At 40.7% G+C, this 27,581-nt stretch overlaps 2 protein-coding genes across 3 annotated transcripts; both read right to left on the reverse strand.

The window, feature by feature from the left end:
• Positions 1–2,451: 2,451 nt before the first annotated feature.
• LOC120109938 (growth-regulating factor 7-like) lies at positions 2,452–5,227 on the reverse strand. Of its 2 annotated transcripts, none has more exons than XM_039123770.1 (4): positions 4,603–5,227; positions 4,213–4,395; positions 3,704–4,124; positions 2,452–3,606 (listed from the first exon to the last, which is right to left on the reverse strand). In XM_039123770.1, the coding sequence occupies exons 1-4, from the start codon at positions 4,880–4,882 to the stop codon at positions 2,865–2,867; spliced, it is 1,626 nt and encodes a 541-aa protein (XP_038979698.1). In that variant the 5' UTR covers positions 4,883–5,227; the 3' UTR covers positions 2,452–2,864. The 2 variants fall into 2 exon arrangements, with proteins under 2 accessions (XP_038979698.1, XP_038979699.1); XM_039123771.1 differs by having other exon boundaries at positions 3,704–4,118; positions 4,603–5,220.
• A 14,276-nt stretch (positions 5,228–19,503) lies between these two features.
• LOC120110018 (protein BRANCHLESS TRICHOME-like) lies at positions 19,504–20,448 on the reverse strand. The gene has a single exon (XM_039123979.1). It carries the CDS (start codon positions 20,446–20,448, stop codon positions 19,504–19,506), a length of 945 nt encoding a protein of 314 aa, XP_038979907.1.
• Between the last annotated feature and the right edge of the window lie 7,133 nt (positions 20,449–27,581).

Raw genomic sequence — 27,581 nt, forward strand, 5'->3', positions numbered from 1 at the left:
AGCGTATTAGAGTAGGATAATAAATACTGTAGTAAGGGACAAGGAAAGAAAGTAAACAAGAGGATAGAAAAGAAGAGAATACTAAACTATGTGTGTTGTTTTTATTCCATGAGGAGAGAACCATACTAGGTTCCTTCGCCATTCCCCTGCCTCTCACCAATGGTGTTGCACTTTGTTGTCTCTGTTCAGTGGCTGCCTTTAACTCTCAATTTGTAGGAGAGAAACGATCAAAGGCTCGCAAAGTTTGCTCCACTGATAATTCGCCCAAAACCAGGGCCTGGCCCAACTACAATGGCCCCCGCGCACCCCCCCGAAACTCTCCTGAACAGGACCCGCACTATAAAAGTCTTGGTGAGAGGTAGAGCATCTCGGTTCGAGTCCGAGTAATAAGGAAACAGGGCATGGATCCCCTATTTCTCTCGCCCCACTCCACCACCTCTATCCTACTTGCCTGTTGAAATCACCACTTATCCTGAAAGCTTAAGCTGATAGGACAAATGGTGATTTCAACATAGTATCAGTGCAGAGGTCTTGAGTTCGAACCCTGTCTCCGTACTCTTTAACCTCATGATTAAAAAATTTCATATGTTAGGCTTACCCATTAAAGAAAAATCCGGCCCACATGTGAGAAAAAGTGTAAGAAAATATAAAATATATAAATAAATTTACCTCATTCTATCAGCTTAAGTTTTTAGGACAAATGGTGATTTCAACATTGTCCCACTTAGGAGTAATGCCTTGCATGCTTATAAGGATAATCTCTTTGAATATGTGATGGTCGTTATGCTCGCGAATTACGATTTGCGGTCTGGGCGTCACAAATCTCATTGGCGTTTCTCTCTAACAGTACTCATTGGCTTTTAAACTTCTCACTAGTAGTTTGGAGTACTTATTCGGGTACAACACGATGGCCATGATAATACATAATTACCATGTAGGGCTTATTTAATCATAATTGTTGTGCAAGATGCCAATAGCTGTAATTCAAAGACTATATCTCACCAGTTTCAAGCCTGGATTAGAGAGAATAAGGATAAAAAAGTGACATGCATCTGCAAATGTATATTCTCTCATATTTAACATGCAATGAATTTTGATTAATAGCTCAAATATAGAAGCAATAGATAGATAATATTTGTTAGGCTGCAGCTTATGTAGAATGTAGACCCTATTGGTTGGTCGAACAAGCTTCAAAGCTGAATACATACCTGAAATTAATTTATTTAAATGGAATCACTAGGGAAGCCAAACCATAGTTGGTGCCACATAATCAATCACCAAGATGAATCGCTATCAAACATTCAAAGGTGTTGCTTCGTGTATTGCACGCGACATGTTGTATATGCTATGCAACATCGCACCCTATTTGATAGACTTACATCTTTGTGATCAAGTGACACACCCAATCCACACACACAAAAAAAAAAAGTTTGGGGGTTGGGGGACAATTGCACCCTAAAATTTTGGGATTTCTAATAAATAACCAACCGCCCAACCAATCAAGATAAGCTTGCCCCTTTCAAAATATAGAGATTAATTACCAAAGATGGGGAGAAACCAATCATTAGTTCTCTTAGTTTTTGGATTTAGTTGAATGCAGGATTGTATTGGTGAAATTTCTATGAAATATCTCCTCACAAGATACTCTTATTTGAAGTTTGTATTTTTTTTTGGGTACCGAGTTGGGCCATAAAAATCTAGTGCTCACAAGACCACATCCTAATGGAAGATGCTCCTCCAATTTTACTGAAACAATAATAATATTGGTTCTCTCTTGAGCCATATTGAGCTCTACATATGAAAAGGCATGCTTTTCTCCAAGTTTTTCGAGAGTTCCACCAAGTGGAAGAAGAAGATTTATACAGAAAAAAGTTTCCTTCCATCTCTTTTGTTTTGAAGTATGCAACACGCATGCCACGTCTCTGCTTCCTCATGTTTCATCTGGTTTCTAAGCTTTCTAAGCTCCCAAACCCACACTCAACCCATCCCCACAACGTAAAACATTTATCAAATTGATAAGAATTTCTCATTTCATGGCTATTTCAAATATTGTTAGGACCCTCAATCCAAAGCTTGCATAGCGTGTTTCCCGTATCACAGGAAATTATACTTGAATGAACCATTGGTTACAATTTCTTTGGAGTAGCTGGAGAAGCGAAGATGCACTTCCTCAATAATTTTTTAATGATAGAGTTTATGTACAAAGTAAATACAGATAGTGGCAAAATATAAGAACAATAGAGACAAGACGCGGAGCATTTTACACACGTCATCACCCTTGATCTTTCCTAAGAATTTATTGACACAAGATAGATTTCTATAAATCTTAGAAAAAATCAACTTACTCCAAGCGTTATTTAAGTCTATTCAGCTAGACAAAACAACTTATTTCAAATAAATAAACCAAAGACAATTACGCAGGAAACAAGGAAGGCCTCAAAAAAAAAAGGCTTGCGTCAAAAAAAGATGGTAATCCATAAACCCTGCAGCCAGAAATTACAAACCATAATAGTATTTCCGATCAATTTGTTTTCTTTTATAATTCTACAAATATTGTTCTCGAGGGAATCAAATCACACTTACGTTTTTTCCTTTAACTTCTCGGGATTTAAATTTCAAACACCATGCATAGATTAAAACCGAGCATCAGCTGTTTTCCGATTTGGTTTCCCACGAGCTCCATGGAGACCCAAGTCAGTAAGCAAACAGAAGACCAGTCTTCCGCCATTGTTTCCACTCCGACACAGCACAAGAGAGCAAGAACATGTTAACCCGACGACGATAAGAACAAGATAAAACAAGAAACAAGCAAAACTGCAAGAAACAAAGAAGAAACCCAACAGTCCCAGTCTCGATAGAGAATTCTACTGCTGCTTCGCCTGGTTCATCCACTGCAGAGCAATCTCGGATCGGGAGGCAGCGGCAAAAGTGGGACTGCTGCTGCTGCTGCTATCAGAAAGCGAGACCATTGCCTTCTGAAGAACGCCGGAGGGAGACGAAGCCAACCTCGTCGGACTCTCTTGGGGGCTCGCCGCTTGACTGCCATGAAAGCCAATGCTCATACAGTTGATAAGCCCGCCGCTGCCAGAATCCCTGCAATCATCGGCGACGAACCCCTGCCGGGGAGATGTCGCATTGCTCGTCTGTAGGACCTCACCGAGCGGACCGCCGAGCGGCGAAGCAGGGGCTATCCAGCCCGAGGGGCGAGTCTTAACAAGCGTATCGCCCACGCCGAGGCCCATCTGGATTTGATGATCACCACCTTCCTCAACGCCGGACATGGAGAGCGTGAGGGTCGAGAGTGGAAGCTCCCCGCCAGCGGGAACGGAGGTTAAGTTGCCATTCTTGGTGGTGGCAGCGGCGGGGTTCTCGGTGGACCAGGCATCAATGAAGCTCCTGGGGATTTCCCTATGGTCGCCGATGGTGTCTTCTTCCAGTGAGCAGAAATCTGGATTAAGAAAGGCAGTGTAGCTCGAGTTCAGATGGTCATCATAGCTCTGGAGAATCGGAGTACTGCTGCTACTCAATCCAATCTTCGAATGCATCAGCTCCCACTGCAAGCTTGACTCCATCTCCTCATTATTCCCTTTAATCCAATCCAGGCACCTGGACAGGCAGTAAACATAAACGCCAAGATGTTACACTGGAGCAAATGAACGAGTCCTACAATAAAAAAACGGCTTGCTCTAAAGTCTAAACTAACCTGGGTTCCTTGTTTGGTTCCAACGGTTGGAATGGAAACTTCAACTCATCCTTGGGGAAAAAGACAGAGGACTGGGATGGAAATGGCTTGGAAAGGCTGCTGCTGGTGGTGGCGGCGGCGGTGGCGGTGGCGGTGGTGGCGGCCGCGGCGGTGACGATGGTGGGTGAGTTGGTGGAGACAGCGGTGGGTGGAGGAGCATTGGAGGTGATGGGTTTGGTCTTGCCAACTTCCACAGGCTTTCTTGAACGAGGACGACCCCTGTGCAAGTGGCGCTCGCAGTACTTCTGGTCCGGAGCCGCGTCCCTCGAGCACCTCCACTTCTTCCCGTCCGTCCTCCGGCACCTCCCTGGCTCCGGATCGGTGTTGCCCGAAAACCTCAAGTTAAAGGCCCCAGCAGAACCTCTACCGACCACCACTGTTTCTTATAACAAAGCATAGAGTAAGAGAGACTATTTACGAACAATCTTTCAAAGGAGACAAAAAAAAAAAGAGTTAGAGAGAGGACAGACGATTTGGGAGAAGGTGATGAGGAGGAGAGCTCGGGAAGAGGAGGTCGGGTGGGACAGGAACAGAGGCTATGATGTGTTTGTAGATCAGAGCCTGGCGCTGGAGCTCCTGCCACTGCGCCGAAGTAAAAGGAATCGCTCTCAGAGCCGCTGCAGAGGCACTGCCACCGACGCCCATCGCCACACCTGCATCACACCCCACACACACCACCAAAAAACTTATCAGTCTTTCCTCCTGCCTCCATTCCTGTAGCCACTGAATTATTTAATGGAGGCCACCTCCCCCTCCCACAGAAAAGAAGATAAAATTGAACGCAAAAGAGATATATAATGGAGGAGAGGAAGAGGGGTCAAAGTATAAAAGGAAAAAAAAACACGAAAAGAAAAGAAAACCTGGGGATCTGAAGGGGATGGGAAAAGGCTGCAGAGCTCTTCCACCATCGTATGCATCGTTCAAAAATAAGGTGGGGCCGCTGCCGAGGAACGGAGTCGAAGTTGGAACGCTGCCTCCATCCCTGGTGGTACAAGAAAGGAAGGGAAACCCAGCCGTGCGTATCAGCTTCTGATGAGGAGCAAATGTGATGGAATCCGAACCACAGCCAAAGCCAAGCCCCAGACTCTCTTCATCCTCCTTTCTTTCCCTTTTGTCCCCCAAACCAACTCCAGTTTCCATCACGATGATCCCACTCTGATCCTTATCTCTCTCTACCTCTCTTCTTTTGTTAACTTCTTCTTCTTCTTCTTTCTACCGTAGCCGTTGTGTCTGCAGTTCTAGATCGCGTTTTCCTTCTCTACCAACCCACCTGTCGACGTATCTTCACCTAAGCTCTTGTCTCCGAGAAGAGGCTGAGATGGCTCTCGTCCCCTTGGTTTTGGTCTGCGCTGCTCTCCTGCTTCCTATGCCCCCAACATTCGCAACACTGCACAACTTGGTTAAAGCTGGCTAAAAAGCTACGCTCCCTCCTTCCCCCACTATACCAGCGTAGTACTACTAACCACCAACTCGCCAACCCTCACACGCTATTCCGCTATTATTGTAGCCCCTATCGTTTCCTCCGTGCCGTCCCTCTTCACCCTCTAATCCGTACTCAGACTCACCCCCATCCTCGACACCCAATCCTCTCCCCTTTAATCACAGATAACCATTTTTTATTATAATAATATTTATGTAAAATATTTTTTCTGTTTTTTATATATTAATTAATTAATATATTCTTGAGCATCTATTTGTTCTCATAAAATTAAAATATTAAAAAAAAATTAAAAAATATTTTTTGTAGTTACCATATATAGGCTTGTAACCAGTGATTATGTTTCAATGGAAAGGTTTCCTTAATGACGCAACGTTTATCTCCTCCTTTGGGGACTGCGCCCTAGAAAGGTCTAGGGTCCTCAGTAGCTGCGGCGGGGGGTTCTTTGAAGTGATGGGATAACTAATTGCCTATCCCAATACACCGACCAACAACGTAGTCTAATACTTCGGAGAAATTTTTAAAATAGACGGCTTTGATTCAAGCCAATCTTGTACGGCCCTCCGACCAAGGTCAAACTAGGCAATATGATGATACTAAGACCTAAGTTACTATCCCTACGCAAGTTGCCGGTTATTAACGTCGCAAAGCTCGGTTTATCACATCAAATCACCGCTATTCCGGACAGCTAAAAGCCTAAAGGCGGCTGCCATCAATAATTATTCTAGATAAATTGGAGCTCGGATGGCTCGTCTTTTTATGTTCTTATTCCGGATAATATCAACGATAAAAGAGAAAGGGCCAACCTCCCAAAAGAAAACAAAAAAATGGGAATGGCGTAATAAGGAGGTGGGGTTTGGAGGGATAGCTATTTCCCGAGAAAGGACTAGAGAGGGGAGAATGACGTGGGCGCAGTTGGTATAGCATTGATGAAGGCCTGCTGTGAGCCAGCTGTCTCCCAAAGGCCAAGTCCCTATCACACTCTCTCTCTCATCTCTCTTCTTTTAAATTTGGTTCACAGAACCTTGGTTTGTACTCCACCGCTCTTTTTACTCTCTTCTTCTTGCTCAAACTTTTAAACGCACCTCGATCACTGGAACTCGTTTTGGCACCCTCTCAGTGATAGACGGGTTTCAGCCTTTCCGGACGTCAACTTCTTAGCGTGTCAAATGGGATGGTGTGCAGGATGGTGCTTGGACTAGGTAGTAGTATTGCGTTACACTTGTTTTAAAGAAGAGAATTTTTTTTTTTTTTTTTTGTTGTTGTTGTTGTTGTTGTTGTTGCGATAAAGGAAGCAAGATTCTTTTTGCTTTAACGTTGCCGCTCTCGCACGTCCGTCCATTCGTTCACCTCGAACGGCGAATCGTCCTCCTCTACGTACATTTGTACGTGCTCCAACCCAAAGCAACCAATTTCCCGTGATTCTTAGTACCCGTCGTTAACTATGGTTAGCCCTGGGGAAGGGTTTTATTATTATTATTATTATTATTCCTTCTTTTTAAGCATTGTTCTTCAGCCTGATATTTTTAATGCGAAATAGAGAGTTTTTTTTTTCCCCCTCACAATAGTATTAGCATGTTATAAAATATTTTCCTGAAAATGATGGTCAAACCTGCTTTTCCCTTTCTGCCATAACAATAAATCAATCCTTAATATATAAATCTTGGATATATGAATGCAGTCCATAAAATTAAAAAAATAAATAAAAAAATAAAAATTGATTATTTTAGATAAAATTATTAAAATACTGAGCCGCAAAGAATGTCATCCAATCCACTGTTGGCCATTCTGTAGACATGAATAATCGAATAGGAGCTCAGTTAATTAGTAAGCAACGTCTTGTAAGAATGTTGTAATGCACAAATTTTTAAATAATGATGATTCAAAAAATTTAAAAATCAGTGTTCCTCTCCTTCTACTATTTTGAAAGTAATTTATTTGCAGAATTATTTATTTTATATGAATTGATGCTCAAACGGTTCACATAATCATGGTGGAAGCAAGATTTTGGCACATGCATCTATATATATTGTTTTTAATTTTTAGCTATTTCTTCATAGTTAACCTAGCATGCTAAATTGGCCATACTTGCATGAGAATACAAGCATCTAGCTAAGGCTGTTTAAATTCCATGCAATCTGCTTTTTTGATGAAGTTGATTCTAAGGCTCCAACTACTTCAGCCTAGAAAACTAATGGCCAACTCCATCATTTAGGACTGTTTGGTTTGCATAAAAAACAAAAAAAAAAAAAAGTATGGTCTTTGGTTTAGTTGGAATCATAAAGTAAAATTTAATGAACTAAAATATTCTCCAATCTCTGTATTTTTTGCTTTTTTTTTTTAATTTGGTAGGATGTATTCAAGTTAAAGCTACATGAATTGCCATTTTTAATATATATATATATATATATATATATATATATATATATATATTGGGCCTATTTTTTTTTTTTTTTCACCGGTAAGATATGTCCCTTCATGTTTTTATTATTATACTTATATTCTCAGGTAGGACTCTCAGAAAAATTAAAGTGAAAAAAAGAGATGCATAACCAATTGACCATAACGTTTCTATATATATATGCTGTGTGATGCTTGTCACCTTCATCCACAGATGGCGTGCATGCGTCCGTCCACTTGAATGACTTGACTCCCGTCACGGGGATGGCAATTGGCATCGCAACCACTGGATGGGGGAGCCAAAGGTGTCTCCACTTGGCCAAAAAAAGGGAATCTGAGAGGACGATAGAACATGGCCAAATTAGCTGGTGGATTTGTGGAAGGGAGCTACCACCACCAAGGAAACAGCATGAAACGATGATATTATCTACACAAAGTAAGGAGGTAAATCCAGTGGGCCAATCTGGACCGCCCCTTTATTGCACTGCCGACACTGTCGGTCGGATAGGGTTCGATTCGGATGCTCCCTGATTTCGATTACATCAGGAGAGGCCCTATCTTTTAATCATGGCCATCTATGATTGACAATTCACCGTAGCACATTAGCAGCATGCCGATGGATCGTATATTCATATCGAACCACAGATAGCCGTGGTAATATGCTCTCTGTAATCCAAATCAGGATGGAAGAGGATCCCAATTCGATGGATTTGGATGGCACTGAAAGTGGGTTCAATGGGCTAAGATAGATGAAGAATTGGTACAATTAATGGTTGTGATGGAATAAAATATTCGAGGACACTATCCTTTATGGTGCTATTTTTCCTATGTCAAGATAGGTATGGGCATGGGTCACATCAACTTGCATGTGGCCTTTGTTCGGTCTCCATTGCTCTTCCATAACCGCGGGCCACTCCATGCAAGGACCACTTCATGCGACAAAGCTAGCTATTTGCCAGCTAGGTCTCATCCCTCCGCAAAAGCTAGTGCACTTCTAGGGTAACATGGAAAATCTAGCAGAAAAGAGTTAGATGGCCAATATATAATATTTTTGTTAAATTCTTATAGGATAGAGCACTAATTAAGAAAGTTACAATCCAGCTATGCAACTTTTGTCCAAGACTTTGGTATTATTGGAGTGCAAGTCAAATGAGCATGTATATGTGATACCTGCGCCCGCAGCACAGGCTTTCGTTCGACCCGCCTATAGAGGGTTGTCACGCTCCAAACCTGTCACTTGGGACGACCACATGACACGGTCGCAAGAAGAAGGTAAAATAGGGACTGCTCTATTTCATATAATCCGGTGGCTCGTGTACCTCAATCTTGCCATGATTCGGTGACTCTTTCTGGCAAAATTCGAAGGAAAAAACTAGGGAAGTGCTTGGGATCGACAATGAAATCTAGCCTATTCTTCGATAGATCTCAAAGGAGGAGGATGGGTGGTCTTAATAAGCAAAATTTCCTGAATTTCGATGTTTGGATCGCCCTGAAACCCTAGTCAGAAATGCGATCGTGCTCGGAGAGGAAGAAGACTCCCAACGGGAGGATTCCTACCTGTTTCCCTGACGTGCCGCGCACGTGTTGAGTTGGGCCCGGCCTCTTTGGGCCGACCCACAAGCCCACTCCTACGGGCCATTACATTCTCCCTCTCTTAAAATAATTTCGTTCTCGAAATTAACATACTTAAGGCTTTAAGGATACTCAAATCAAATCTCCTTAAATAGGAAATCAAATCAAGTCTTCCATTGTAAAACCCTTAAAATTAATATTTTTGATCAGATTCAAAATGACCTAACCTACCATACATTCGCTACGCAACTTTGATAAAATCCCACCGAAATAATATGAGTTTGCTAATTAATTTCCAAAATTTGTCAAACCCCATAGTTCCCAGTGATTTTAAATCCATGCTCTAATACCACTTCTATAACGCCCTGTATGTGTCACTTGGGTCGACCATGTGACACGGCCACAAAAGCCCTAGAGCGATGCCTTAGAGATCACTTGGGTCAAGCTGGCATTGTATGACCAAGGAGTCTAGGCAAGCAATGTTAAAATATACTACCATTCTATAATTTCATGCAATTGATTGTGGTTGTTATGGTCACTCTGATGATAAAGCATGGTCTTGTAGTCGGACGATCAACCACTACAGAAAAAATGGAAAATTCCGACTGTAATTTGTCGATGCTAGAAAGAAGCATCGATAATATGGTTACTATGCTAAAATTTGCCAATGCTTTTTAGTAACGTCGGTATATACGATGCTTAAAAGCGTCGGAAATAGATTACAAGGTTTTATCGGTGCTTTTTGGCAAGCATTGTCAGAGGCCAAGAATTAGCTGACGTATATAAGCATCAGAGATACTTTACCAATGTTCGCGGTGGATTGGAGAGATAATATGACACGAATAAGCATCGCTGGAAGCCAATAACAAGACGATGCTTATAAGCATCGCCGGAAGCCGTATATCCCTCTAAATCTCTATCCGACCCACCATCAACCTCTTTTGTTCCACAGAATTGCTAGCCAAGCTGCTCCTCCAGAGAGCCTCTCCACCATTGGCTGACCCACCATCGCCTCTCTACCATCCTCATTCTCCTCCTTCGCAAGTTTCTCCTCATCCTCCTGCTCCTCCTTCCTGCCCGTAGCCACCGCCAGTCCGCGATGTTCTTCGAAACTCCGACTGACTGTCCTCCTCTATCGACGATACTATCGTCGCCCCGTAGATCTCAGGTAACTGCCTCTCGGCTATGTTGATTTTCCATCTAGTGGTATATTTGCATGATGCCCTAATAATCCCCAAATGGTTTTTTTTATGCATGTTAGATCTTTGAGGACACAGTCGTCGAGATCTCGAGTTTCCTCGTGGACTGCACCTGATTTCTCAACAATGATTCTCGATTTGAATTTTTTTTAAGATGCGGGTGTAGCACTCAGGGGGTTAATAGCTGGTGGGATATATAGGAGTTTGTTTGTTTTTCTTCTTAACAGAAGCAGTAAACTGAAGCATTTTACATCCATCTACCTGTTTATGTAAACAGATACAAGTAGTAAATGGAACATGAATTTGGCCTTTAAATTACTATGCAAAACGTACCGCTATGGAGCTCATATCACATTGCATCTGATCTACCAAAATAAAATGCTGAAGTTCCAAAGTTACATACTATTTCCCAGTCATTAATGTTGCTGAGCAACACTATGCTATACCCTAGAAACATATTAAGGTTTAGAACACCTACAGGCATCGCTTATTAACAACAGAGAGAAGTAAATTGCATGTCAATAAAATGTTACATGGATTCAGCACATTATGAACAGCCACATGTGGAATCAGGTAAAAGAAATATATGTTACTTCCCCATATGGCTGGCAGAGAATAGAAGATTTTAATGGTGGGTTGAGAAGAATTTAATCATAAAATCTCAAAAAAGAATGGGATAAGGAAAATCACCTTCCAATAGGAATCTAATGTCCTATATTTTCAGGATAGATCTGAGAGCTTCGGCAATTGCATCAAAACTATGTTCTTCCCTCCATTCTCATCGTCTTAACTTCAGCATTTGAGGTGTTTGATCAATGGATTTTTTTTTTATTATTCAGGTATCCAAAAAGGCCCTAATAGAAATTGTAAATGATATAAAAAAAGGTAAATATGTGAAAGAAAAACAAATTAAAAACAGAACTAGGGCATCTTTGGGACAATTTTACCACCTGTGATGCTTGGACCCTTTCCATAAACCCAATCGAAACAAAGTCTTAGCTTAGAGTAAATATATTATTTCACCTTGGCCCAATGAGTAATCTTAATTCTGTATTTGGTACCCTTGAAAGCTTTCATGGATAACGCATAGACACATTCTAAGGTAAAGGTTTATTTAAGTTTACGAATTGGACTGGTGAATCTGCCATCTCTAAGTTACGTAAAAACCAAATAAAAATCTATACCAAATCTAACTCAGGAAGTGATCTATAAAAATATAAACCAATCTTGGTTACGAAAAGGATTTTGAAGCTGATGCCTCATTGTCAGTAAAACAGCCAACACCCAGGGAAAGTGACAATAAATGTTGGAGATCAATGAGTTACAACCAAGTAATAGCAGCACAAGCTAAATCTCATCTGCCACATTGAACTTAGGGCTCGTTTGGTTCGCGGGAAGCATTTTCCCTCTTGGGAATATGATTCCTGGAAAATAGATTCCCAGGAAGAAAATGCCTGGGAAAGTACTTTTGGCATATTTGGTTAACCATGAGAAAGTGACAGATTTTCAGAGTGCTTCTGTTTGGTTGACCATCCATTTTTCTAAAAAAGTTATGTGTAATTCCTATTATACCCTTAATAAAAATTAGGTCTTTAATGCCTCTTTAATGCTGAAGGGCCTTTTTGGGAAAAAATAAAAATGAAGTGATTTCCGTCTTATGGGAAAGTAACTTTTCTATGTTTCTCATTGGAAAAACTTTTCCATCAAATGTGGGAATCATATTCCCATGGGAATACAACTTTCTCATCTCTCTCCTTTGAAAACTCCAATCAAATAAGAGGCATCTCATTACTTTTCCGTTGACCGCACTTTCCTCCCTTCTTTTCTCGCTGTTGTGGACTAAAAGTAGCTGTGTTTCTCTCCAGATGTATTGTCCGCTTTGGGGGTCGAGAGACGCGGCGTTGAACGGCGCACGTACTCGGAGCCCTCCTCACGATTTTGTCCCACAAAAGGGCCCTCTAAAGAGAAAGAGGGGAACCCTCCCCATTTAAGGCACAGTACTCTTCGTCACACAAGCAGTATGGAACTAAAGGTGTCCCCTCCATCCCCAACACAGCCCCCCCTGACGGAGAGTGCTGTGATTCCACCTCGCGGTTTTACAGGGTGCAAGGGGAGGTCCAAGCTCACCGCACCAACTGTTGTGGACTAAAAGTAGCTGCGTTTCTCTCCAGAGGTATTGTCCGTTTTTCTTTCCAGAGGTATTGTCCGCTTTGGGGGTCGAGAGACGCGGCGTTGAATGGCGCACGTACCCGGAGCCCTCCTCACGGTTTTGTCCCACAAAAGGACCCTCTAAAGAGAAAGAGGGAAGCTTTCCCATTTAAGGCACAACACTCTTCGTCACACAAACAGTATGGGACTAAAGGTGTCCCCCCATCCCCAACACCTGCGAACCAAACGAGCCCTTAATTCTTTACCACATCTGAATGTTCACAAATTTATATTTGTTTGTTGTGCATGAATATAATGCTAATTGCTGTGAAGTAACAATGCAAAATAATTTAAAAGATGACTAAGAGACTACCTAAACCACAACAAGATTTGATGAATGAATCATATATAATAACAAAAGTTTTACTCTGTCATAGACATAAATTTGATTTTATTGTCAAAGTTTATTATACCAAGGGACATGAGTGAGAGAGACAAATGCTTCACACGACAGTAGAAATCTATGAAAGATAGTAGGACACTTCATGCACAAGAGCTTTAGAAATTTGAGCTCAGAAAACCTGCAATCTTATCTAGAAGGTGATTAAATTTCTCAAGGGAGTGTCTGGTTGTCTTGGAAAGAATTCATTAGCCAAACTTGTGAGGATCCGTGCGGGCGTATGTTTAGTCCCACATCGGTTATTCGCTGGATAGATCTTGCGTACTTATACAGGATCAAGGAACTCAAACAATACCTTCCGGCTAGCTATTTTGGGTGAGATCCTGAGTTGTTGCAAATGGTATCAGAGCGGATCCAGCCCATAACCTATGTGGACTAGGGAACACTGCAGCACAGATCCATTGGGGCTGACCACGGGTCAATCGTGGTGTTTGTGATTTGATTTGAATAGATATGAACCCTTAGCCTGACGAGGACGTCAGGGCTTGAACGGGGGGAGTATGTGAGGATCCGTGCGGACGTGTGTTTAGTCCCACATCGGTTATTCGCTGGGTAGATCTTGGGTACTTATACAGGATCAAGGAACCCAAACAATACCTTCCGGCTAGCCATTTTGGGTGAGGTCCTGGGTTGTTACAAAACTTGCTCAGAAGAAAGAAAATTTTAGCCAAATAATGGTCCATACTGGTTTCTGGCCATGGATATTATGCCACCAGAAGGTATAACTGAAAATAAGCTTGAAATAAATCAAAATTTCAGCCAGGCAACATAGCTTCAAGCATAATTCATGGGCATTGGTTCACAAAGATTCAGAACTCCTTTTCAGTCTTGTACTTTTTTGCACATATTACAAATCTTTTTTAAAATTGTAAGCCTAATATATAGATAACTAAATCCAGCAAACAGTCATTATTTTCTACATACCTGAAGATGGGGGCGGACTCTCCTAGAAGGCGTGTTTACATATAATCACACAATAATTCAACAATTTGGAAAACTCCAAAGCCTAATGAAGCTGGCATAGACACTGACTATGCTTCACCATCTAAATACACATGCATAAATTAAACTACAAATTCCACATTACAGGGGGAAAGTATCACACATCTCAGCTTAAATAATTTATTTTCTTGGTGTCAATAGCTCATATCTAGCACTTAAAAAGCTACAGTCATTGTAAGATGGTCTTGCGATCTGTTTCAGGGTGTCTTGCTCCAATTGCACAAATAATTACATAAATCATAAGTTTTATGGTTGTACGTACAGAGCCTCGACAGTTCGATTTTAACATAACTTGTGCTTTCAAAATGCACACAAAACCACCTTTCAGACATACCTTCAGTAATAAATCATGTCAAAGTTCGCCAATTTGTTAATATTTGTGCCCCAGACAAGGGATACTTCTGCAGGCCTGGTATAGGGCATAAGGATGAGAGGGTTCGTATTCATTTAGCTAAATCATAATTTAGTGATGCATCTGTTGTTTGATAGATATTATCATGTTATCATAGTTCTTACATCTTCTAGAATCATCATGTTATGTTGCAGTTTAATAATAGGAGAACAAGGGACATTTTACAAGAAACAAATTCCAATCACTATTGCTATTTGGCCAATCAAAATCGATTAGATTCTAAGTTCAAGAATTAGAAAGAATTTAAGAAAGATACGCCATCTCAGTATCGAGCCATTCTATTACTGTATCGGTACGTCCAGTACATAAGCCTCTAAACTCCATACCGGTACCAAACTGTTAGGTATTGTATATCTTATATCTAAGCTTCTTCACTGTCACCTGCCACCATCAACGTGGAGGAAGAGCAAAATGCCATTATTTAGTGTACAGCCTTCACAAAACTGCGCAGGCATGCAAGACTCTGCAAATATTCGGTAATCCAAAAGAGGGATAAGAGAAAGAGATAAGATTCTCTTTGTAAAGATACGTGAGCAGAATTCTAATGGGAGATGGAGATAAAAAGTGGTAAGGAGAAGTATATCCGGGATTAGCACCCCGAATAGTCTGATTTTAAATTTATATTACTTGGTTTCATGCTTGCTTTTTGAAATATAACCAAAATATTTGGAACTAAAATTTATGAAAATTATTTATGCATACTTATATTTATATTTAAATTAAATATTATGCATGCTCTATATTAAAAAATAAATTTTAAAATTGTGGATCAAGCATGAAGTATTTTACTTGAGCATAATCATGAGCATTAAAAGAATTATGGTCACTGTATGTCTGATTAAACTAGTATTGAAATGGATTAAATGATTACTTTCTAATCTTATTATGATCCAGGTCTAGCCAACTATACTAATTATTGGGCATACATTCAAAAACTAGTTTCTTTTAGATCTAGGTGGACAGGGCTTCTTGCTATTAGAGCTAATACCTTTCAAGCCTAGCCAGCTGAGATTGATTGATAACATATGCTAATCATAGGTATATCATATTGTTAGGAGCTAATCTCTTTGGCCTTGTTATGGGACTAATTGTGGTTGTGTGAATTAGAGTTAATTCCTTTTGAGCCTAGCCAATTGAGATTGATCGTTGGCACATGCTGATCGATAGCATGTTTTGTACTCAAGAGCTAGTCTCTTTCAGGTTTGTCATGGGATTGATCGCGGCCATGGTCACTAAGATTGGAAGAGAAAAAAAGTTGTAATTGCTTTGAAAATTTAATAAAAAGAGGGTTTAATTTTTTTTCAAAGCAAGCATTTAAAATTAATTTTTATGATAGTACTTTGAAAGGTGAATTTTTAAGTTGTCAAATATTTGCATATTGATTGTGGATTTTTTTTCTGAAATTTTACCATGTTAGTTTCTATTACACTTAATCATGATATATGGCACTTGTTTGAACATTTTTATAAATATATATGCTTGATCCAACCAGAAGTGCAGTTATTATTTACTGGGTTGTTAGCTCACTTGCCTTTGCCTTATATTTTTACCGGATATTGATGAGTAGCTCAAACAGGATTACGGGCTGAGCATCGAAGGATTATGGTTTAGCTAGTTGTCCCTCGACGAGTAAATTTATATCAAAAATTTATTGTATGATTTTGGAGGAAAATTTATTTAATTGAAACTTTTAGATGATTTATCATTCTCTACTCCTTGCTTTGATGTATATTTTTTTGTAAATTAATTAATTTATATAGGCCTTGCATCTTATAAGCTAAACCCAATAGGATGTGTAGCCATCTATCAAGGTGCATGACATCGTATTAAAATTCAAATGTTGTCCTTCTCCACCTTTCCATGGCAAGATAGTTGGATGTAAATGGGTTTGTAAAGTGAAGTAGAAATCTGATGGAAGTTTTGAATGGTTTCAAAGTTCTCTTGGTGGCCAAAGGGTACCAACAATACGCGGATATTGACTTTGATGAAACATTCCATCTGGTTGTGAACATAAATCATTAGATTGGTACTTAGTCTAACTATGTCAAAACAATGTCCAATTAAGTAGTTAGACTTAAAGAATGTCTTCCTTCTTCTTTTTTTTTGGTAACAAAAGAATGTCCCTCTTACCACAAACATAACATATTTTATTTGTATTTTTATTTTATTTATTTTTGTTTGAGGCTTAAATTGATTATATTTATCCTTTATAAATATCTTATTTTTGTTTCTCTCTACCAAATTTACCTTATATTGAAAATCATTGGACAATTTATCCTTTTCTCTATACTTTTCTTCTTTTTGAAGCGAACAATTAAATCACTCATAGCCAACAAATCTCTTTTATGTTTTAATGAAAAGGCAAAAGATTTTCACTTAAGGGGTAGTTTGTCAGCAACTTCAACCTAGAAATTTCTAATCAAGATTAATTCCTTTTTGAGTCATATCATGAACCAAAGCTTTCAGTTCATGAGTTTGTTGCACAACTAATTTTTCATCTATCATTTTATAGTATATTAACTCTCCTACAATGTATTTTTCTAAACCTTCATCTTCTCTACCATATTTTTGTTCTTGTGCAACCCGTAACTCATGTGCAGTGGAAGTAGTACAATTTATATCATAAAGTATATCAGAAAGAGCAGATAAAATTCTACCATAACAAAATAAATTCTTTTTTATATCTGATTATGTGTGGGTGGTAGTAGCAGTTGTTGAATCTCCAGTGATAGAGGTGATGGTGCTCTTATTAAGATTAAAGTTTTCAATAACTAAATATAATCCTGAAAAGGCCAGCCAATAGCACATCTGGCATTGCCAGCAGCTAAATTTTTGTCCAGAGAATTTTTCTAAATTTGCAGAGGTATAATCATCTAAGGATGACATAAGCAAAGTAGTAAAAAAAACAGAATTCTACTCTAAAATTGTTGGAAAATCTATCTACTAAAACATTATAAATCTCTTTTATATGACTTTTTTGTTTTATCTTTAATATTTAATTAATGTCTTTCTATACATACTGAATAAATAAATTAAGTTTTGATGTTATTCAGTTTGAGGTACGCTACAAAAGGCACTTACTTTAGAGTAGAATTTATTCTGCCTAAGTGCAAATAGTTGATAGCGTTCTACTTCCAAAATACTAGGAACTGCTTCATGTTCTCCTTGAAGTGGACTCTAACGAAGAAGAATCAGGGTCGAACTGGAACTAGCCAAATTCAGATGTGTTGAAAATCAACAAAATTAATTGAAGCAATCTTTCTCAATCCTCTTATATGTGGACACAATCTTCTTCTCAAATATTTAATGGGTGTACTAGAGTTCATTCACTTAGTACTCTCAATTTTTTTCTCTATTTTTGGTATTATTCAGATGAAAGGAGATGTTGTTCTGATGGATGGAAAGTACAGTTTCTTTTCTAGTTATAGATGTCAAAGGGTGAGTATGATTAGATGCTTAAGTATCTTCTTTTTTTTTTTGCTTAAATGCTTAAATATCTTTTCGTTGAATGTATCTCTTCTATTCAGGCTATGACCCGAGATAGGCTGGTTATTCAAGCCAAGCATGTCTTTCGGGAGGCCAATGGGGCCACTGACTAGGTGGCTTCTTTTGTTGCCCATCACTCGGGTGTACACCTTTGGGTGGGCGAGGTGGAGTTGCCTATTGCTCTCCGAAATATATTGTTTTTTGACTTTTTTAGCTGTATCCGTACAAGCTTGGTATGATACTTCCGTTTTAGCGCAAAAAAAAAAAAAAAAGCTTGTATCTCTTCACATAATCCATCCATTCATCAAGGGTTATGTCCCTTGGGATCACCATTAGATCAGATGCATCTTTTTTATGAAAACGTATCTCTTTATTTACGGAAGTCTTCTCCAGAGTCCGTTTGCAAAGCATCCTTTCGCATGTCTTTTGAGAAGAGAAAGCATCTCTATGCTTTTAGGCTCAACAATCTATGTGGGCACATGTATATCTTCGTTCGGTGGGAATATGGCACAGAGGTGGAGTATCCTATGGTTGCTTCCATTGTTGCTGAACCACAATGGCTTTGGATATCGTCTGTGATTTGGTAATTTCATGCATTCTTTATCCTCTCTTATTCTGTGATAAAATTGGTGCCATGTATCTCACTGCAAATTTTGGATTTCACAGTCGAAATTAACATGTCGAGGTTTATGTCTATTTTGTTCACTAATTGGTGAAGAAGGGATCGGTGTGTTCCATTCATCTCTAATGATGCTCAGATTGCAGATGTCATGACAAAGGGTCTTCTACCAACTAGATTCAGGTTGTTGAGAAGCAAGCAAACCATCCTCTCGCTGCCAAAAAGCTTAAGGAGAGGGCGTTAAAGATCAGGATAAACAAGTGGCTGGTTGATTTTGTTATTTGGAGAAAGTTAAAATTTTAATATTTTCTGTTGTAATTAATGAATGTAAAGATAAACTCGATATATAGGTAACTGAACTCAGTATAAATATTAACCAACACAAGTCATTTAGATATCAAGGAAAGAGGGTTTCCAAATCAGAATTCTTTCACTGATAAGATAAAAACAAAATTACATGTTACTCCATAATGCCTCCACATGAACACAATTACCCAATGACAAGCCTTGTAGCTATACGTTCATTACAAAAATAAATATCATGATACAAGACAGTAATTGCAGCTGTAATTTTAACATTTCTTTGATTAGAGTTCTCACCACAGTCTAATACTCCTTTTAGTTAGAACTTATCCACTATATTTAAAAGGCCCATGAATAAAAATAACGACATATATATATTATTAATTAACAAGAAATATTAATTGCCTCAAGAGTCCCTTTTTTTTTTTTTTAAGTAATCACGTTCATCCCCGTGCAGCAACTAGGTGCAGGTGCAGTGAACTTGCTCAACTTTTGTAAACTATAATATGGAATAATTAATGGAACAATTAACGAATCATAGCGAGAAAATCCCAAGCAAGAAATAATAAAAACAAACTACATTGCAAATGAATAGTGTCTGATACAAGGTGTACAGTCTTTATGCGTGATTGGGAGCAAAAAGAAGGCAAAAAAGAAAACAAGGAAAAAAGAAAAAAAAAGAAGGCAACCAAAGCAACACTCCATAGAATTAACGAGGTCGGTCACATAACCAGATTCTCTGAATTTCCCAAGAGGCCCAAACCCACCGGATTCCTGTGCCTCAGAAGGATCCGCAGCTGAGCCCTTTGACACTCTAGATTAGACCCCAAGTGCACCCTCCCCTCCTTAGAAGAGCCATGAACCCGAACAACCCTAGGGAACTCCACAAACCCCTTGATCCCTCTCTTGATGTGAGGATTCTCCGGTTCCCTACGCTGCTGACTTGGCTGGCTGGCTCGTCCAGTTGATCCCACCGTGCCACCATTGTTCTCACTGAAGCTCTCAGCATTCTCACATGGACCTCTCTGGATTGATGGAACAGTATTAAGCTTTAACTCACCTTCCTCCTGATCCCCTTTCTTTGGCATCTCTCTCTTGCCCTGGATCGCTGCCATCTCCTGAAGCTTCTCCTCCATCAGCAACCTGGCCTCTGAGAGCTTCATCTGCACCCTCTCCTCCCGCCACACCTCGGCAATCCTCAGCATCCTCCTCTCCTCGTCGATATCCCTCAGCACCCGGTCCACCTCCTCCTTCTTCCTCGCAAGCTCCCCCTCGAGCCTCCTGCACAGGCCATGCGCCGCCTCCCTTGCCTTCCTCTCCTCCGTCAGCTCTCTCGCCATCGCCTTGTTGAGCGACTCCACCTTCCGCCGCATCCGCCGCTCGAACTCCAGCTCAGCCTTCAGCTCCTCAATCTGAGCTTGCGCGAGTTCGAGCTCGGAAGGAGTCCGGTCGCAGTCCATTGGCCTGAGCAAAGCGGCGAGATCGAGTTCGGAGGCCAGGATCAGTCGAAGATAAGGAGAGATGCAGCTGGAGGAGTGGAGGTGGAGAGTGGAATCATTGCAGCACTCGGCGTAGTGTGGATTGTCGTAAAGCTTCCAGGTTGGTAAGGTGCTGATGATGGGTCCGGCGACCGGAGAATTTCTGAGGTTTATTAAGGATCCTTCCATCTTCTCCGCAACTGTTTGCTTAGCTTCTTTTCCCCTGGGGGATGATTGCTTCGCTTCTTTTCGGCTTTGAGATTATTATTTTTTTTAGATCACTTCTTTTGGAGCAAGGAGGAAAAGAGCAAGGTCATTCCACCCAACAATAAGGTGGGTTGGTGGCAAAAGGGAGGGGAAGGGCCATCACATGCACCTTCCACCCTTTCATATCATCATGGCTGTCATTGCTTTCTTTATTTCTAAGCATGGCTGCATCTCTTTTAGAGATATTGACCTTTAATCTCTGGCTGCCGGTCATGGCGAAGCTGGCTGCAGGCTGGGTCATATGTTATCCAAGGCATAGCTCTTTGGAGCTTGTGTTGATTTATAGGTTATTGTGGTTATCGAGTACGTGCTACCTTGAAGCCTTCACAGTCTCGATATGATCTTTTATAGCCTTGCACATGATCGAAATATTTTTTTATTTTGGATGGGGATTACGTGCACTTTCTTTCTTTTTCTTTTAGGAAAGGGTTACTTGCAATTGGGACTACTACGGCATCATGCTGTCAATCCAAATGAATCATATCATGTACATTTGATATGCTTACAATATATCACGCATTTCTGGGTGGCTGACTCTTTAATATTCCCTTTATATTTTGCAGCTCCATGCATGCGAGCCTAGGGGTAAGTGGTAACATCATAATGCTACCACCTTGGTTTTCCTTTAACAAATTCATGTGATTCAACGTTTAGCACAAAAAAGTAGTAGAATTTTAGAATGGATAAATGTGCTTGTGGGAATAGATCTAAGATACGATTCAGGTCAGATCTAAGTTGGCAGCTGGCACTGGACCCTTGCGGCCCTAAAAATGAATGTTCTGGAGCCCATAGAATATGGCAAGTAGGATTTTTTAAGAAACACAACAGCATTTCTTAGGAGGATGGGAGTTGTATCTTTCATGCCAAAGAAGGATAGTCTTCTTTCTTCGCATGAACCCATCTTCATCGGCTGAGCTATAAATTAAGCTGTAGCTTGAACCAATGTGAAAATAAACCAGGTTTATACCTACTTTAAGGCATGTCTAAATGTCTGATTCTAACAAAGATTCACGGACTAGTCCCACAAAGCGGGTCAAGATCTGAAGTCCACTAGGAGGCTTGCCAAGTGCACCAGGTCAACTGGTCGGCAGCCGGGGCGTGGAATTGGATGAGTCCAATCAGGGAATTGCAGGCTAAGGATAAGGAACCGATGTTAGGAAAGATGTTGCCATCACAGGGACTATCACATGCAGGAATCTTCAAGCTATCTATTTGCTTTTTTTATTTATCCTTGTGTTTAAGTTGCTTTTATTTGCTCACGAGGGAGAACAAAGATAAAAAGGCTAAGGGACCACCTGGACAAGGATAAATTGAGTTTATCCCGTTTATCCCGGGATAACTTCAGGCAGAAAAAAACTGATCAGTCTCATGCAGATTCCCGTGCCATGCTCCACGAAGGAGGCCAAGGCCGACGCCATCTGTGCCACGCTCGACCACTGCGACGTCTCTTCCGTGGGGTTTTTGTTCCGACAAGACCCATCTCCATCGCCTGGAGGCTATCATCACCAGCGTCGCCACCATCGCCACGGCTAGGACTTGAATCCAAACACTCACAAGGATGGAGAAGGAGAGCAGAGTGGACTCACCTTAAGCGGATTCAAAAGAAAGTCCGCCTCGTAGATCTAGATCCAATCTGCCTTAATGAAGCTGCCATGGATTCGGGTTTCAACCGAACCCAATCAAACCTGCAGACACAAACCCGATCCATTTGGGTTAAGATAGCTTGTCACGTCATCAAGCCATGTAACCTACCATGTCATCCGCCACATCAATAGAGTCATCACGCCTGGCTAGCTACGAGTACCATATAAAATGTCACATCAGCAGAGATAAGCTATCACACTCAGTCGGTTGCCACATTAGCCCGCCACATCGGTGATCCACCTCAGTGCTAGAACCTTGTCAGCAAGCCATGTCAGCATCTGGAGTTGACTGGTATGGCTTGATTGCATTGACCAGACCCGTCCGAACTAGTTTGATTCTTTTGACCACTCAGTTCACACATTATTTTTGAACCGATTCAGGTCGATTCTCTACATTTTCAAGTGTCTTCTTTTCATTTTTGTTCTTCATTTGCCCTGATCCTGCCTCTATAATTGCTTTTTTCCTTCTATTTTTCCAATTCATCATCGCATACCGGCAACTATGAATAAATTTGATGCCCCTTTGTCTATTTTTATCGCTTTCAATGGATCCAGAGATCAACTAGCTCTATTGGCATACAAAACAACCAATTTTTCCAAGCTTAATGACTCAAGTTTGGAAACCAAATGGGGACAACAAGATGATGGCAATTGGATCAAACCATAGTATAACTTATAAGCTGCAAATAGGTATGCACACATGTACCTCATTTGAATTGAATATTTATTAAACTAACCACTTGTGGATGATTTCAAATGCATGAGATCTAGCTTTCACAGCTTACGACTTCTCTAGAATTTGAGAACTAGATCTATCCAAGCATGAAGGCAGCTTTAGCCGAGTAGCAAAGCCCTAGATCCATCAAGGCTCAGTAATGGTTCTTGGAGACCAACCTCTTAATAACTCCTTGAGATCGACCTCTAAGGACTCCGGAAGACCCATCTCTAATGACTTCTTGAGACTGATCTATAAATGACTCATGAAGACCGACCTCCTAACAACTCCTTGGGACCGACTTTTAATGGCTCATAAAGACCGACCTCTAATAGCTCCTTGAGACCAACTTATAATGGTATGTAGAGACTTACCTCTTAACAACTCCTTAAGACCAACCTTTAACGGCTCCTTAAGATCGACCTATAACAGCTCATGGAGACTAACCACGCCTCCTTGAAACTGACCTATAATGGCTCTTAGAGATTGACTTCCTAATGTCTTCTTGAGACCAATCTATTGTGGCTCTTGGACACTGACCTCCTAATAGCCCCTTAAGATCAACCTATAACGGCTCCTGAAGATCGACCTCCCAATGGCCCCTTGAGATTGACTAATAATGGCTTCTAAAGATCGTTCTCTTAACGGCTCTCTGAGACCAAGCTAATAATGGCTCTTCGAGGCCAACATAATGCTCCTAAAGATGACCTCAGGCAATGATGACTAAAGGAGGACCCATCCACCTAAGATTGAGAAAATGGGGGCAAGGGTCTAACAATTGATCTTTAGGCCATAACATCTCCCAAGTCGACCATAGAGGACCGTGACCTTAGCGATACAACTTCAAAACTTAGACAAGTTCTTTACTCAATTGTAAGTATTAAAGAAGATTTAGTTCTTCCTATTGATTGAATTCTCATATAAAGAAAAGATCAGGATCTCTCCAGGCATGAAGACGTCTTCGGCCAACTGAGAGGGCAAAGGAGAAAGTAAGCTAACAACAGCTTCTAGAGACCGGCCTGATATCAACTGTTGGAAACCAACCTCACTCGATTATAGCTCTGGCCGACCTAGAGAGCAAAGTCAAAGATAGGTCGACCTTGCACAACAATAGCTCTTAAAGGCGACCTAAAGAAGAAAAACCTAATATACCAAACTTCAAGATGTCACGACATCTAAAGGACGAGCAGAGATTGCGACCTTTACAAGCTGACCTCAAGCAATAATAGCTTGCAGAATGCCGACCTAGCCTCCCAGCTTTAGACTTCCAAAGGCTAGACCGAGGGGCAAGGGTCAAAGAGCCGACCTCAACGACTTTTTGGTTAAAGAACCGACCTCAGCGGCTCTCACGTCGAAAAGGTGACCTCAACGACTCTCAATACAAAAAGCTAAGCCCAATAGCTCCCAAAACAAGAAGATCTCAATGGCTAAGATCAACCAAAGATCTAGATGGCTAATCACATTCCCGACCTGATAAGATACCACATGTCTCATCATACAAACTACCAGCCTTTCTGCATTTCAAATAAATTCACCCAAAACAACCCGCTAAAAATTTACGGTTACTACCTAAAGTTATCATAACCTAAACATGTGAGCTACGACTTGAAAAATAAGCGGAATAAGGCAGATCATACTTGACCTATCGGTGTACCTGTCTACTTTCTTAACCCGAGCTAAAGGAATGGCTCGGCATGGAAGTGAGAGGCATGTGATGTGGCCAAAAGCAGCCTATCACAAGTTGACACATAGTATAGCAAAGATCTGTTTCAATTGGACTTATATTTCTAAGCTAAACTAGATAAAAAAAGCCAAGAGATAGCTTTTCACTTGTTTCAAAATTCTAAAGAGTCTTAACTTCAATAGGACAAGGACTCCCCATCTATAAAAGGAAGGTCAGGATACCATGTACTCATCATGAGATTATTCTATCTTACTCTTAGGTCAGATCCGGCAACCTCCTTTGCCCTTCTTTCCGTGTAACCAAGTTGATTGGTGCTCTCCAGTTCTTCACCATCATCCGACCAAATTTTGGTGGCAACAAACATGAGAAAACACACACACACACACACACACACACACACTCACGTACATTTCATAAATATTCTACATTGAAGGGCCTGTAGAACTACTTTCACATAATTCCGATTCAAAAGATTTTGCTATAAATACTCCTCTTAATTATTTAAGCTGCTAACTGCGTGATTTCATGGAAAGTTTCTTTCCCTTCATTCTATTGTTCGCGGGTAGGTGTGGAAGCCTTTCCGAAGGGGAAGAATGGAGGAACTCACGGACCCAAATCTAGTAATGTATGAACATGAAGATGCTGCTATGGAGGAAGAGATATTGAGAGTGGGGCTTGTTGGGCTTCTATGCACCCAAGAAGTTCCTCCCTTATGGCCATTTATTGCTCAAGCACTGCAGACGCTGTCGAGAGTGGATGAGCAACTCCCCACTCCCACCAGACCGCCTTCCACCAATGAACCTACCTTGGAATTAAAAGCGATTTTGGAGTGAAATTTGTGATCAAAGATCATCGTGGCAGACTGATGGCGGCGGGCAGTCGGCGTACTCCTAGCTCGACTATCATTAAGGCGGAGCTTCGAGCAGCATAGAAGGATCTCTCCTATGCGAGGAGGGTACTTGGTGCAGATAGGATACTCCTCGAGAAGGATTCATCTATAGTAATCGATTGGATACGGAGAGTGGATCGATATGGGAATGGCCACCCACCGATTCGCGAGACTCGCAAACTGGTCAGGGGGATGTTATTTTTTCAAGCAGCATATGTGTATCGAAAGGCGAATAGAGCAGTAGACTGGATTGCCTCCTATGTTGCTCAGCACTTCGAAGAAGTTATCCAGACTTGTGCCGATGAGCTTTCTTCTTTCTTGTATCATTTTATTTTTTTTTGACTTGGCAAGCTATACGCACATAAGAGCTATATGAAATGCCGTTTTTACTACTTAAAAAAAAAAAAAGACGATTTCAGGAAATCAATTTTCTTTTAGTTCCATGGCCAGCCTCCCAAACAGCTCTCTGTCCGCTGTGATAGTTTCCCGGACGGTTTGCAAGTGGCAACACTCAAAATACTAAGGCATGTCCGGCATTGTAGTGGTCTTATGCTGGATGTCAACTTGGGAGCATGCACAAACAATTCCTTATTTGCTCTCCTCCTCTTTGTGAAAAAAAGCTGCACTTCTTTCTACAGTCAAAATAATAATTTCGGTCCCTGAGGCAGAGCTACGAGCTACTTGGGCCGGTCTTCGATATGCGAGACAGGTATTGCGGGCTGGCTCGGTTGTCCTGGAGGATGGCTCGGCCACAGTCATCCGGTGGATCCAAGAAGGGCTGAGGGGTGTGGGCACAGATCACCCCTTGGTTCGGGACATTGGGATGATGTATGGGGTTGGGGTGGCCGTCGAGGCCAAACATGTATTCAGAGAAGCCAATGGGGCGGCCGATTGGGTGGCTGCCTTTGCGGCTCATCATTCAGGGTACATTCTTTGGGTGGAGGAGGCGTAGATGCCATTGGCACTCCGTGAGCTAGTTTTTTTTGGCTTTATTGGATGTATTCATACACGTAGTGTATGATAACCCGTTTTCAGTAATAATAATAATAATAATAATAATTTTATAAAAGGAGAAAGTATTTCATAATAAATTGAACAGCATTTTTTTAATTTCTTTTACATCTTACAGAACAAATTGATGCGTTTCACCTTCTTGGGATTTCCAGCTTCATATTTCTTTGACTGATGTGAATATGAACACCTTTATCATATAAAGATATATAAAAAGAAAACAGAAAACCTCCAAAAGTATGGTACCTAAAGAATGAATCCTGCGCATGACTTCAAAGCTGCGTCCCTGTTCAAATGTGTCACTTATGCTTCCTGTTTGGTAAATTCCCTGCCACAATTAATGTTGTGCCTTAGGTCTCAGTTTGCCCAATGTGGCGTTCTTGGGATGCCAAAGTGCTTGCAGAAGATATTTGAGCTGGATAAGGCAGGACAGGGGAAGCAAAAAAAAAAAAAAAATCACCGATGGCTGTCATTAATGGTAGTGGTAGATGTGCTAGTGGCACAGCCATGAGGTTCTTGTCACCTACAGGCTCTTGGCGTACATGTTTAATGGAAATCTTTGCATCCATTGACAGTGGAACAACAGAGATATGATGCAGACATAAGCACCAGCCGAAGGCTGTGGCCGCACTTTGGGATTGTTAGTAGTAGTACTCTGTTATATATCTCCTAACCTGAAAACATACAGAAATTTTGGAAAGTTTCTGGGCAGAAAACTTTATGTTTAAATTTTGGTGACCAAATATTTGTCAGTTGATGACTGATCCATTTTTATAAGTTGTTAGGTTGGTGAATTTTTGAAGGTCTTGTTCCTTGCTTGATTATGAGTCCAAATCCCTGTTCATTTATTGCAAGCATGTCACTCCTTTTTTCTATTTTATTAAGGAACGGTGGGGATACCACCAAAAACTTTTCTATGTTTTAGAAGCAGTAACTTCATATTCATTTACCAATTTTAAAAAAAATGCGGAAAATTATTCACACATAAATCATTCTTCTTTGACATGTATCCATGATGAAAGATGCAATTAGTTCTGCGTTGGAAGAGATATTAGAGCTTTCATCCAGGAAAATCTTGGTGATCATTCACAAATCTTGAACCTTGACTACCAT

The sequence above is a fragment of the Phoenix dactylifera genome, chromosome 2 (assembly GCF_009389715.1).
Source record: "Phoenix dactylifera cultivar Barhee BC4 chromosome 2, palm_55x_up_171113_PBpolish2nd_filt_p, whole genome shotgun sequence".
In the NCBI taxonomy this organism is placed as follows: Eukaryota; Viridiplantae; Streptophyta; class Magnoliopsida; order Arecales; family Arecaceae; genus Phoenix; species Phoenix dactylifera.